The sequence below is a fragment of the Oryza brachyantha genome, chromosome 5, assembly GCF_000231095.2.
Source record: "Oryza brachyantha chromosome 5, ObraRS2, whole genome shotgun sequence".
Taxonomy (NCBI): Eukaryota; Viridiplantae; Streptophyta; class Magnoliopsida; order Poales; family Poaceae; genus Oryza; species Oryza brachyantha.
Window position 1 is genome coordinate 4,061,130 of NC_023167.2, and position 14,161 is coordinate 4,075,290.

A 14,161-nucleotide genomic window follows, 5' to 3' on the forward strand; every position below is an offset into this window, starting at 1 on the left:
AAAATCGAAATAAAAGGAATACGTGTGAGTAATGTACCGAGGACGTGTGTGCTCACAAATATGCTCTCTTAAACACACTTAAATACATGTTCATGAAATGTGGCGGGGTGGCCTGAAGATAAATCCCAGAATAAAATCCTTTATAGGGTGGCTAAGTCCAATAATCAAATAGTACTTTTATTCATGAACACGAGAATTCGAGACTCGCTCGGAGGTGAAGTGGTGCCTTTCCCATACCGCTATGACTTTGCATAAATAGAATATATTATTGACGTTTACTATTACTTTTTTTAATAGGACGCAGTGAAACTTTAAGCTTTACTAGTAGCCATTTGTCTTATTTAAAATATATATAATTACTAATTATTTTATTATAATTTAATTTATTATTATAGAAACTTTAAATATGACTTATAATTATATATATTTAAATATTTTTTTAATAATATAAATGGTCAAACGTACGCCCTCGATTACGTCGTGTAAAGGAGTGTTATTCTTGGATAATATTATGTCAAAGCACATAATTTTGACTTGGATATATATAGTATTACATGACCATATTTCTCGGTTTCATCCATGCAAACGATTATTCCATGGCGAATTAATTATCCAGCAAATCATAATTACGTTAATTCTCCACAATAACTTTTTTAAAAAAATAATATTAAACCGAATTTAATATAAGTTGTGTTCATCAAGTCCGGTGGAAGTTGGCTCTGATCTTGTCGACGGTGCCCTCGTCGGTGAGGAGCGTCTTGGCGAGGAGGTCGCCGGGGAGCGGCGAGGCGAAGAGCGCGTCGCCGACGAGCACGAGCCCGGGGTTCTGGCTGCTCAGCGACGCGTACAGCGCAGCCGGCTCGCTGCCGTTGTTGTAGAGGAAGTGGACGAGCCCCTGCGGCACGGCGAAGACGTCGCCTCGCCGGAGCACCTTGGCGAAGACCTTGTTGTCCGGGTACGAGGAGACGAAGCCGAAGTAGACGGCGCCCTCCAGCACCACCGCCGTCTCCGACGCCCTCGGGTGGTAGTGCGGCGGGAACACGCCGCCGGGGGCCACGTCGACGCGGGCGTGTGACGCGCCCAGCGTGTTCAGCCCCGGGATCTGCACGGACAGCGCCGTGAACCCGTACCGCCGGCTCGCCGTGCCGCGCCCCGGGGCGCCGACGCCGGAGAAGAAGAAGTCGTCCGCCACCACCGCCGCCGGGTCCTTGCACGGCAGCCCGTTCACTCTCACTGCATGCACACATGCATCCATGTTCATCAATTCGATCGAGCGAGCGAGCTAGCTCATGCACGCGTGCATGCATCACCATGGCGCGCGGTACCTTTGGATGTCGTGTCGGCGACGCAGAAGTCCTGGAGAGGGTTGGGGTCGAAGGCAACGACGACGACGACGCCATGGCCGGCGGCGAGAGCTAGGAGAGCGACGACCACCAGTAGCAATCTGCTGCTAACCATGGCTACCTAACTACTACCACAGGCAGCTAGCAGAAGAAGAAATGTACTCCAGAGTTGCAGGGAGAGACGAAGATGCTGGTTCGAGACTTGGAGTGATTCACCTTTACATATATGTCTGTTTATATATATATAGTCAATTTTATCATCCTTGAGATACAAATTAACTAGAGATACACCAATGGATTGATTACTTAAGGGTTCACATATGAGTCTTGCTCTAAAATTGCTTCAAATTTGTTTTGCATAATCTTTACTCCAAAGATTTAGGAGTGTATATTGTTAAGCGTCCATACATTCTTCACGTTGCAAGAACTGAGACCCTCCAAAAAATACAACTCAAATTTTATTGATCCTAAACTTCAGACCAACCAAAACACATAGAAGTTCCTAATTAATTGCGAATTTTAAGATTCTTAAATCATGAAAAATATTTTTCTAATATTTTTAAATATAAAAAACAATAGCGGTGCAATGCTTGGGTTGGTGACCAGTGTACACTAATCGATCGAGTAAGGTTGCGTTCTTTTCCCTTGATTATTCATCGACTTTTATGCACGCACGCTTCCTAAATTATGAAACAATGTTTTTTACAAAAAAATTCTATTATACTATTCATTCTCTTACCTTTCTAAAGTATATTTTTAACTCTATAGTATTTAATTTCATCGTTTGTACCATTAAATATCTAATAAGAATTTGATAATCCTTCATCTACGGAAATAATATACGTCCCAAACTCCAGCAGACACCGAAGCTATTTCCTTATTCAATTCATGATACAAATGGGGCATTATTTTATATTTCTATTTTCCAATGTTGTCCCTAGATAGTAGACACTGACCGGCACTAGCTGTGGATGGATTGATCTGTAAAGAACAACCCTGTCTGGAGTAGGTTGTATCATTGGCTCATTTTAGTTGAAGATTGGGAAGGGTATTGCCAATGATATATGTGAAATTAGATATATTTTTGTATTGAGCATATTGTTCGATGATGCACATGTTGAATGTGTTATTATATAGAGAGCATCCTACAGTGAAAGCTAGCTATGGGCCCGTTTGGCACAACTCTAGCTCCCAACTCAAACTTATTTAGAGCCGGAGTTGTGCCGAACGGTACAGATTCTACTTTTTTTGGAACGGAGCTGGCGGAGCTACTCCTAAAAAATGAAGTACAGGGGTGGAGCTGGGTTTTTGCTGCTCCACAGCTCCACTCCATACCAAAAGACCCACTATCCTTTGTTATTTTGTTATAATTACTCGAATTTACCACTCACGTAGGACTACATATTATTACTAAACATTTATATTATATGTTAACTGTCATATAGGATTTTGTAATTTGTGTTGTTCAAATTAAAAAAAATAATCGATATTTAATTATATGAAAAAGAAACATAATTAAATTATGGCTTAATCATGACTTCGTATGATCCACAAGGGTATTATTGTTAATATACTCCATATCCTCTCTTTTAGAAGTTCTGGAGTACACCAAGCTAGCCAAACAGTTTTGATCTGCTCTTCAGCTCCCATAGAAACAACTCTTATTGGAGTTAGAGTTTGGAGCTAGGTGGAGTTCAGAACTCTACCAAACGGGCCCTATATAACAGAGGCTGCAGCGAGTAAGTAGAAAGCAAGCAACTGTTACCCATGCAGTGTTGCCGTCATGCCAACTTTGACTTTAATCTCCTCTACATGTATGGTCGCCTCGTCACAATAGTGTTGGCTCCATCATCTTCAACAAATTTACGTGAATTTATATATGTTGATTCAAATGTTAATGAAATATATGTTGAACTTGTGTTGAATGAACTAGCCATTGGGATTTGAAGAATTTTTGGGTAGTGTTTGGTTTATCACCTCTGTTGGGTATGCTTTTACAATTGGTTCATTTTTTTTTTCAAAAAAGGGATGACACATAAAACATGTAATCCATACATGGTTAGTACAAAACCTGGCTTGTTTTGTTTGGCCCAGAAGGCCCACATGTCCTCTCATGGTATATATATTAGCCAATTCCAAGGCCCACTATATGCCTTGGGTTTCCTTAGCTGAAGACAAAATTTCACAATTTTGCACATGATATATTCAGCAATAAGTGGTTGGTTTTTGGGAAGAATGCCTAATGCATCATCGGTGATTAATTGATTTTGTTATTTCTGTCGACACTGTCAAATACTGCCATTGCACATCTAGGTATCAAAACGTCTGAACCTATATATGACCCAAGTTTTCATAACACCTTTCTTGTATAATGCAAGAGTTTTCTTTTTACTATTTCTAGAAAAGCATTTCAAGGTATCATATTTTTCAGTATAAATATTTAGTATCTTAATGTACTATAATTTTATGTTAAAATTGTTGGTACCTCAATATACTTCTCAAGAATGATAAAAAAGCCCGTAATGTAGTCAATGCAAACTATGGCCAAGGACTTTCAGGTCACACATGTAAAATAGAGGACAAAATATCCCAAGATCTGTACTATGTTTAGGATCAAATAATTAATGTTGCATGAGTCCTAAAAATGTCATTGGGTCTTTCATCGAGTCGGAGTACAGCTGGGATGTTGTTTTCTTGTTTGGTTATCAGCAGGGGCCTCTTGTGTCGTAGGAGTGTGGTGTGGTTTGTTGTGTGTTTTTTTTTTGCTGATTATAATCTCCTAAAGCTATGATCTTCTATTTTTTTTCTGCTATATCAATATAAAACATTTCACTATCGCATGTGGTTTGTTTAAACAAAAAAAAAAGAATAATTCGAATCCTTTTTCCTGTGAATCATTTCGCAGCCCTTCAGAGTTTAACACGTGATCTGCACATTTCATTTCTGTAAGAACTACGGAAAGTGACACATCTAAGAGTAGGTACAATAGCAGGCTATAAGCCAACTATAAGTATTTTTTATAGAGATAAGAGGGAGGAGAGAAGATATGTGGGCTATTAATTTATAGCCAGCTGCACACAGACTCCAAGACAGAGCGTATATATGATATGTGAGACCATGTACTAATGTTTTGTAGATACCTATTATATAAATTGGTTATTAGATTAGATTAGCTATAGATGAATTGGAGCTAGTAGTTGGCTATAGTGTTGAACTTGCTCTGGAGCCAACCAACCTGTCCAGATTGGAGCGTAAATGGAATCTCGATAGCAAACAATAGCTACATGACACTATGACAACTGGGCAACAAGCACATCTCTGCATCAATACACAGTCGCTGTTTGGATTTCGCAAATTTGAACAGCAAAGTTGAATTTGTTGAAACATGAAACCTTTTTGTTTCAGACCTTTTTAATTCATGAGAATGCTCTGACTAAGTTTTGCACGAAGAAATTGGATAAAAGGCTGCAGAACTGGTCAAACCTTTTTAGCAGCCTCGGAACTGGACTAAAGTTCTGAACAAGTCTGAAGATAAGCGGCAGCCTAGGTAGGCCGTTGGCTCCGGTCCTGAGGGTTTTGAATAAAATTGTCAATAGATAGGAAAAAAAAGGACTCATACTTCAATTCGAAGACTACGAATATCACACGTAATATCGGATAGTTTCAACTTTGAAGTCATATGACAATTTCAAACTTCACTCTGATCAGCAATTCATTGGAGAACACACATACTGAAAGAGAGAACAACAAAGTAAAAGCAGACCCAGCATTGTCCCTTGAATCTGTAATCTGTGCATTTTCTTTTGTTGCCAAGAACATCTATGTGTTTTATTTATTAGATTTTTTTTATAATGGAAATCGGTCTACCCTCTAAACCGAGGCGTAAACCGTATAGGACCTAGGCCGCGTTCGCCGGGGCAACAAGTTAACTTAACTTCTCTCGTTTTCCGCACGCACGCTTTTTGAACTAGTGCATTTTTTGAAAAAAAAAAATTCTATACGAAAGTTGTTTTAAAAATCATATTAATCTATTTTAGATTTTTAATAACTAATAATTAATTGATCATATATTAATCTATTATTACATTTTCCGTTTAACTTATCCCTACCCTCTCTGAACGCAGCCCTATTTTGTTCACTAGATATCACAATCTCTACACCAATTCTATTTCTCTTAATGCAATGACGCGTAAATCTTCTCCGTATTGCTGACAAAAAAAATCACAACCAATCAACCATATCCATGTGATATAGGTTAAGAGGAGTTTATGCTTCTGCTCATCTTATGAACTTTAGAAAAAATAAATTCCTCATCTTTGCTTCTTTCTCGTCTCAAATAATTTACATGAATCCGTTGTGTACATAGGTACATCTAACTAAAGGAATAACTGGAGTATGAACAAAACTGACAAATTGTACAATCTGAAGCAACTACAACAAACACTGAAGAAGAAATAAAATCAAGAAATCTGCATGCTGCTAGCAGCAAAAGAATCGCTGTCCTCGCAAAATTTTTGGACCAGCTGTTATTTGTTCTTTCTGATCAGCTAAAAACTACTGAAATTAAGCAAAAATTGCTCAATGCACTCTGCTCCTCTTGGAGTCCGGCAGCGTCAGCGCCACCACCGGCGGCCGGAACCCCACCGACGCGAGCCGCGGCGACACTATTATCCCCGGGCTCGGCCGTGGCGACGGCACCGGGTCCCTCTTCCTCGACGCCGGCCCGGCGGCGAGCCTCGGCGACAGGTTGACGTGCTCCAGCGCCATCGACTGGAGGTCCTGCGGGTAGTCGCGCACGCACCGGATGCGCGGCCCGGTGCCCGTCGACCACCGGCACGACAGGTGGTTCTTGCTCGGGCTCTCGGCGGCGGCGACGACGCTCGCCGTCGGTGCGTGCTCCTGCACCGCCGGCGACCTCCTCACCTCCTCCGCTTCTTTCGTTGCATCGATGTCTTCGTCCTCGCCTTCGCTCATGCTGCCATCGTCGACGGCTGCATGGTCCATGTCGCCGGAGATGGTGTCGCCTAGACGCTCAGCTGAAGCTGCCGTGGCGGTGGCGTGTTTCTCAGTGTCCTTGGCGGCAATGGCGACGGTGACGTCAGGCTGAGCTGCGTCGGGCCTGCTCGGCAATGGGTAGTCGTCGTCTTTGCCAATGGGACATCTCTGAAAGAAAGAAGACGAATCACATGTGATCAGCCATTCAAAGCTGTAATTTTTGTGTGATTTATGCTAAAATTCTGATGAACAGAAAAGATCATGTGGTGAGAATTTTCTTACATTTACCTTGACATCGGCAAGGTCGACGCCGTTCTCCTGAAGGTAGCTGATGAATTCTCTGAAATTCTCCTCGGTTGGAAGGTAGTGACCACTGTATGGCCATATTGCCTGAAGAAACATAAACACATCAAATTTTTGTCAGATAAAAACTGTTTCTTTAAACTTTTAGTACTCCTCTTGTGGTATGAAAAAACATAATTTGTTTTTCATATGAACAAACCTTGAGGATTCCGTCTTTGACCACTAATCTTCCAGCAGATGTGATGGCTCCACCAGCCAGAAAGCTGGAGTGCTGAAATGACCCTTTCTTCTTCTGCACCGAAGAGTCAAAACCAAAACAGAAATTCAGAACAAATTCAGAGAATTGTGCTGTAATGATGTAATCAATATCCGGTTTATATGCGTGTCGGTGTGAATACAGATTGCTGGCTAATGAGCTGGAAATTTTCAGTTACCTGGCCAACATACAATGCCTTGGTTGTGCTGAGGACAAAGATCCACTTGGAATCATCTGAAGTGTGGACAACTCCTCTAGACTGTCTGTAAACAAGCCTGCCACTCTCCACAACAACTTCATATTCCTGCCTCTCTTTCTGCAATTCAGAACAATATGCACAGAGCAGGTTCAGTTATTCAGTATTTCAGTTTGCCAAATTTCAAATCATTTTAAAATATTTCGTCTATTTCCTTAAAAAAATTGATAGGGTTGAGGAACATACTGGTCCAAGGTACTTGATGCACTGGCTTTGAAGTTTGGTCCTAGGACACTTGTCAAGATTTACTTCTTTGCCCTCCCCAATGTCCAACCTGTTAGTTGATCATGTATAACAATTGCCACATTGTTAGTCAGAGGCTTCAAGTGAACACAAAGTATGGAGCTATGGACAGTAGGCAGAATATGTTCAGGTCATTTACCAATAAAAGAATGGCTCTGTGCTCTCACTCCTGGACCAGACACCATAATAAATATGCAAATTGTGGCCATATCGATGCCTCGGATCAATCTGTCCAGACACAAGAAACGGCAGAATTAGTAAACTAACATCAGCAACAATCTCACTGAAGCATAGTTTAGTATCAGAGTTAAGAGGCATGTGACTTACAGCTTCGAGCCAGTGCTGCAATGCCAGCTTCTGAGCCTTCCCGTTCTTCGATAACCCCTTTCCAACCTAATCAAGCCAAGGAGAATTGACATCAGCAGCTGCAATTTCGATGAGAATACAGCAGGCATCTCAAGAGCATTTTGGACTAATCAACAACTGTAAATCTAGTAGTAACCAGAAAACAAAATTCAGTACCTTGGCTGCTCTTGTCCTTGCTCTTGCCCACCGGGATGCCGCGGTTTCGGGCTTTTCGCCATTGAAGAATGATATCGAGCTGTGCTTCAGCGATGCAAAGTCCAGTGCTTTCCACCTGCACCAAGAACACCAAAAATTAAACAAGTCTGAACTTCTGAACAAAAATAGTTTAACTGTTCAAATTAACTGAAGAAGATGATTTGTACCATAGCTCCTCGACGACGACTGCGCAATCGGCGAGGTTTCGCCGCGTCCGGTAGCTCTTGTACACCTTCTGAACCTTGACTGCTGCAGCATCAAGCTCGCATTTGGGGCTGGAGGAGACAATGGGGCTCGATTCCATGAACATGTCTGAATTTCTCCGGCCGTCGACGACGACGTTTATCCGGCTAGGCCTGTTCTTGTGATTCACTGAATTTTTGGTTTCTTCACCCCCTTCCCATTCTTTGAAGCTCGGGCACTTCACCAGTGTTCTCAGGGCCATCTTCTCTTGTTCATTCCAAGGAGCAATTTTGTTCACCATGGATGTTATATCATTGGACCTTGGGCTGAAGATCTCCATGCCAACTTCAGCCCATGCATGCTGATGCAATCCCATAAAACTGAAACCACTACCGCTCTGCAAAAATTCAGAGATGGAAAAACTAGATTCAGGTGAAAGAGTCATCACAAAACAGATCGCAAGATAGAGAAAACGAATAATTCAGCTCCTGTGATGCGGTCAAAGTCAGAGAGAAGAACCAAACACTAAGTTACAACCAGTAGCCGGCAGAAATGACCCGAGACCAAATCCGTTCATGCATATGCTGCAACTAGCACTACATCAGCATTAAAAAAGGGTTGAATGCGAAGTAGCCGCCATGCCTTTTAAACATGCACTTTTGCCAGCAAAATAATACTACAAAGTTGCTTTTTTTTTTTCATTCAGGATTGCTGCATTCATCATCATAAACAAACGTGCTCAGGAGGTGGTGTTGTAGATAGCCGGCATTATATCCAGCTGAACAGAATCCAAAGATCTCAAGAACAGAAGAATCAGTAACCCTCCTTTTGGCTCCAATTCTTTGCAATGGTGAACTCATCTTGAGTAAAAACAGGGGAATTGCAAGAAGGCACAAACTTGAACATCTCTTCAGAGTTAAACAAAAAAAGCTGGATTCAGGAGAAATTCTCCATAAATGCATGGACTCCGTTGTTCTTCAAGAAAGAGCAAGCCAAGAAGAGGTAAACAGATTTGATAAGAAATTTGATATGCATCACGTCAGAGCGCAAGGGAGATGAAAGATTTTCAGAATGGCTTCAAAGATCACATTTTGACTGAAGAACTCTGCATATCATAGACAATTCTAATCCATGGCAAGAACCCACAGACCAAGAACGGAGAAAAGATCAAGCTTTGACAGATTCAGAACAAGCAACGCCAAGCTCCTCTCACCTGTGTAGTCTGCGATTAGCCACCTCCAAGCAAGAACAGAGTTGTTCTCCCAAGAGACAGAGGAAAGATCACAAGAAGAGAAGAAGGTTTTGAGAGCTGAGAGAATTCTCTGAAACTGGGAATGGAATGAGATATGGCTTGATGGTTGTTGCTGTACACCTCAGGGTTGGTCAGTGCTTCCCTCTAATATATATACTGAAATCTAGCGTTCTACCTCCACCATGAGCGGGTCCTACTCCTATCAGTCTCAGCAATTCTTGGAGAAACAAAGTTTCATGAATAATAATTTATGAATAATAATTTCTTGGAGAAACTCAGGCTGAGATTTCTGCCCCGAGAAAAAAAAAGTGATTGTTTGGCTTTTTTATGAATAATAATTTATGAATAAAACTTATATACGTACTCAATATAAACTTTTGTAAAAAAATTCTTAAAATCAACTCTAAATTTATAATTAAAAATCTAAATTTTGATTTATAAACTTAAACGGAAGAAAAGAGATGAGACGAAAGTCTTCGATACTTGGGTCACTGCTGAAGTAGCTGCAGGCCTGCCTCAGGTTGAATATTTGCAGTTTACACCTTGTCAAACATCTCTTCTAAAGACAGGTCCTACTTGGACCTGATTGTGGGGAGTGCCAAGTCCATCATAATTACTAATCCAATTATCCTGAATTATGCATAAAGATGATTCTCTCCCAGAGCCCCGGCACTGCAAAAATTAACTCCCTGATTTTTTTCGATACTCCCATGAAATTTCCAAAGCCTTATAAACATAAATAAACTCTGACTTAGGTTGCAGATTGTCTCAAGAAATACAAGGTAACCATAGTTGTTTTAGGTTAATCTGTTTTGAGGGGGAAAATCAGAAAATAAAACTTTTAAATAGAATTTTTTTCTAAAAAAGTTGCTGATTGAATAAAATTGTGTTACCATAGTGGAGTGAACATCACAAATTGGAGTGAATGCATGCATAGTGCCCCTGGACCATGTTACCATAGTGGCTCTGAACATCAAACAAGAAAGGGCCAGAGACGAGACGATGCATGCATCGATATCGTCCGCCCTCGTGCTGACTGCTATTTTGCTATGTTCGATTGATTCCTGACGAGAGACCCTCATGCGTACACACACCATCATCTTTTTTTTTTGTTTACGAAGACAAATTTAAATTTTCAGACTTAAAATTTATTAGAAAATGATTGTCAAATAAACGATGAAAGCAATAGATCAATCATACAAGACACAAGATTTAACGTGGGAAACTCTCCTAAAGCAAGTGAGAAAAAACCACGGCGATAACCAGCAAATATCTTTATCATCTAATGATGAAGTTACAGAGCCCGCACGGTAGCTTACAAGAAGTATATATAAGACGAATCCTAGAATCCAACCCGCGAGGCTCTGTCCCCGCACCCCAGGCATCGTAAAGCACATGGCCCAGTAGGCCACTTCACCTCTGCTTGCTTCTTTCGTTCGAAGTTACTCTTTATACTAGCACAAATAAATTTGGATCATAACTCAATAAAATTGTGTTATAGGTCTTTAATTAAGCATTTATTGTCTCTGCTACCGTTAAGCCCAAATTATGGCTTTAAGCATGAACTGAATCACTCTCTGTCCCACTCTCCATCAATCACAAGGTTGTCTTGCTTCTGCACCTAGTGTGCAGTGATTGCGCACCCCTATTTTATGGAACTCTTCCTGATCTCAATCTGGAATATTTAGAAGGAGAGAAATAGACTTGTTTTTTCAGGGTATTTGACCGACTGTGAAGAATTGGATATGTCAGACCTGAGTCTACATTTAATTAGACTCAAGTCTGATTTCGAGAACCTCTCATGCAATCATGGATAGATCAATTGTAATCTTCTTTTAATTCTCCTTTTCTCCCCCCCCCCCCTCCTGCTTTGTAAATATTCCTTGAAAAATTAATATATAACGTGGGGGCATCCCCCACTGTTCATGCTAAAAAAACTACTAGCTAAATATCCGTGCTTTGCTACGGACAAATATAAATTAAACACATGTTACTATTGTTTAAAACTTATATTTTAGAGATGAAAAATAGAACCAATATATATGATTATTTTTAAATATCTTATATACATAAAGAAATAGTTGATAAGAAATATATAATATAGTTTATGGATAGTAGATTCACTGTCATTACCATTATCTTCTTTCGGAATAGTATATGTAAGAATTTCATACGAACAATAGGGATGAAAAAAACAGATAAAAATTCTCATACGGTCATACCATGTTTATTTTTACATTATTAGCTAGATACATAAAAAAGAATAACTTTGATAAAAAAAAATAAATACGAATTATCTAAAATACAAATAAAGAGTAAATATGATTATACAATGACAGAAACAAATACTAGCAACATGAAAAATCACCTAAACGGCCAATAGAAACAAATACCATTAATTGAATATGCAATGTTAACTGAGTTCAACATCATCATAAATGCATATCTAATTGATAAAAACATATAATATAAATTGTAAAAATATTTATATGTTTAAATAATATTAATAACGTGGACTTGTATTACATAGCCGGGCTACGATTAAAGTCTGAAGAGGTGACTGAAGGTATAAAGTTGGGAAGGGAAGTGGTATGTTTCATGGCAAATATCCGTATAGCAATAATATTCGAATATTTGTATTATTATCTGAGTGAGTGATTGTTTGGTTTTTTTTAAGAAAAATCCAAAAAACATATTTAAAAAATAATTTGTGAAAAAAATGATTATAGAAGTATTCTTGGTGATCTAAAAGCCAAGGCTGAAAATAAACTATGATGAAAACATCAAAATCAACTATAAATTTAAGATTAAAAATTTTAATTTTAGCTTATAAGCATAAACAAAAATATGAAAGGGTTTGTATTCATCGGAAACTGCAGTTTCTTGTGCTGTAGTACGACTGGATGCCTAACCAACTATTCCCAAAATCCTAGAGAAAAATAGGGGCTGTTTAGTTTGCAAACTTTTTTTTTTGCAAAAACATCACATTAAAACTTTAAACACATATTTAAAGTATTAAACTTAGTCTAATCATAAAACAAATTTTAGATTCCGCCTGAAAACCGCGAGACGAATCTTTTGAGTCTAATTAATCCGTCATTAGCACATGTTGGTTACTGTAGCACTTATGACTAATCACGTCCTAATTAGACTCAAAAGATTCGTCTCACTATTTTCTACATAACTATGTAATTAGTTTTAATATTTATATATATTTAATAATTTATTTAGATGTCCAAAAATTTGATGTGATGTTTTTGGAAAAATTTATTGGGAACTAAACGGGGCCAACAGCCCTACCCTGGCATTGCATTTCACACATAAAAAATGCACATGCCACCAGTATCAGTTCAGTCCCAGCCTATTTCGCTTTTCATACACCATAGCTTACATATAAAAACATCACAAATTGGAGTGAATGCGTGCATAGTGCCCCTGGACCATGTTACCATAGTACTGGCGCCAAACACCAAACAAGAAAAGAGGGTCAGCGACGAGACGATGCATGCATCGATGTCGTCCGCCCTCGTGCTGTGTACTGCTATTTTGCTATTTGCTATGTTCAATTGATTCCTGACTGAGAGACCCTCGTGCATATACACGGTACATAAATATTGCACACACCATTGTTTTTTTTATTTCTGCTATGTAACCCTCGTGCATATACACTATACACACAATTGCACACACCATCGTCTTTTTATTCCTGCTATGTTCCATTGATTCCTAACGAGAGACCCTCGTGCATATACACTGTACACATCATTTGCACACACCATCGTTTTTTATTTCTGCTTATGCTAAAAGATAAAAATTTAAATTTTTAATCTTAAATTTGGAGCTGATTTTGGTGCTTTTTTTATCGTAGTTTATTTTTCAACCTTTGTTTTTATATCGAGCAGAACACATATAAAAGTTTTATTTAATTATTTTTCATTTTCAAATATAATATCTAACAATTTTTATTGAAAAAGCCCAGCAATCATCCCATGGTATTACACTAGGTCAGCACCGTATCGACACGATGAGGCTCCTCTGATGTGGGTCACTGATATATGCACTCGTTTGCTAGGGTGTGGTGCCCATAAGCGTCAGAAATTCAATTACTCGGCAATAGGTAGCAGAGACGGTTGTGAGAATGGGTTAGGGGTTGAGTTGGTGGTTGGCAGCCGGACGTGAGAACGAGTCGTACGTGGGTGTTGGACTCGACTTGATGGTGGCTGCAGTGCATTCAGTGTGGGCGGTCAAAGGCGTTTCATCCGGTCGAGACCTCATTAATCCCTCCTGTTATATTGCTTTTTTTTTTTCTTGCAAGGGCTTCTTGATTATTTTTGTTCGAGTAATACTTGTTCTTAATTTTATTTTTGCAATCCTGAATGTCAGTGAAAGTGTAAGAATTAACCGGGCCAGGCAATATTCAACTTTGAGCGTTTTACACCGGGTATACTTACCAACCTTGATCCAATCAAATGTGGTTGTATATGATCTGGCATTGACATGGCGGGGGGTATCTTTTTGGGTTGGTGGTGGAAAAAGCCAAACAACATGCTGGTAAACAAAAAATAATTTATAAATAAAACTTTTATATATGTGTTTATAGTGATTTAAAAGTCAACATTGAAAAAGAATGGTAACAAAAAAGTTTCAAAATTAACTTTAAATTTAAGATTAAAAATTTAAATTTTGTCTCATAGAATAAGTAAAAAGCCAAAAGATGGGGGCGATGATATGTTGTGAGCTCTTTTTTTTTTAAGTTTCACACTGTGTTT

General features: G+C 39.2%; 2 protein-coding genes across 4 annotated transcripts; both read right to left on the reverse strand.

The window, feature by feature from the left end:
* Nucleotides 1–488: 488 nt before the first annotated feature.
* LOC102717068 (germin-like protein 5-1) lies at nt 489–2,362 on the reverse strand. Its single transcript, XM_015837493.2, has 3 exons — nt 2,300–2,362; nt 1,326–1,464; nt 489–1,233 (listed from the first exon to the last, which is right to left on the reverse strand). Exons 1-3 carry the CDS (start codon nt 2,360–2,362, stop codon nt 698–700), a joined length of 738 nt encoding a protein of 245 aa, XP_015692979.2. The 3' UTR covers nt 489–697.
* Nucleotides 2,363–5,657: 3,295 nt separating this feature from the next.
* On the reverse strand, nt 5,658–9,491 carry LOC102717344 (IQ domain-containing protein IQM4-like). Of its 3 annotated transcripts, none has more exons than XM_015837414.2 (10): nt 9,354–9,491; nt 8,125–8,537; nt 7,919–8,033; nt 7,724–7,789; nt 7,536–7,624; nt 7,340–7,427; nt 7,076–7,213; nt 6,841–6,933; nt 6,627–6,728; nt 5,658–6,506 (listed from the first exon to the last, which is right to left on the reverse strand). In XM_015837414.2, the coding sequence occupies exons 2-10, from the start codon at nt 8,514–8,516 to the stop codon at nt 5,922–5,924; spliced, it is 1,668 nt and encodes a 555-aa protein (XP_015692900.2). In that variant the 5' UTR covers nt 8,517–8,537; nt 9,354–9,491; the 3' UTR covers nt 5,658–5,921. The 3 variants fall into 3 exon arrangements, with proteins under 3 accessions (XP_015692900.2, XP_040380242.1, XP_040380243.1); XM_040524308.1 differs by having other exon boundaries at nt 6,621–6,728; XM_040524309.1 differs by lacking the exon at nt 9,354–9,491 and having other exon boundaries at nt 6,621–6,728; nt 8,125–8,543.
* Nucleotides 9,492–14,161: the final 4,670 nt, after the last annotated feature.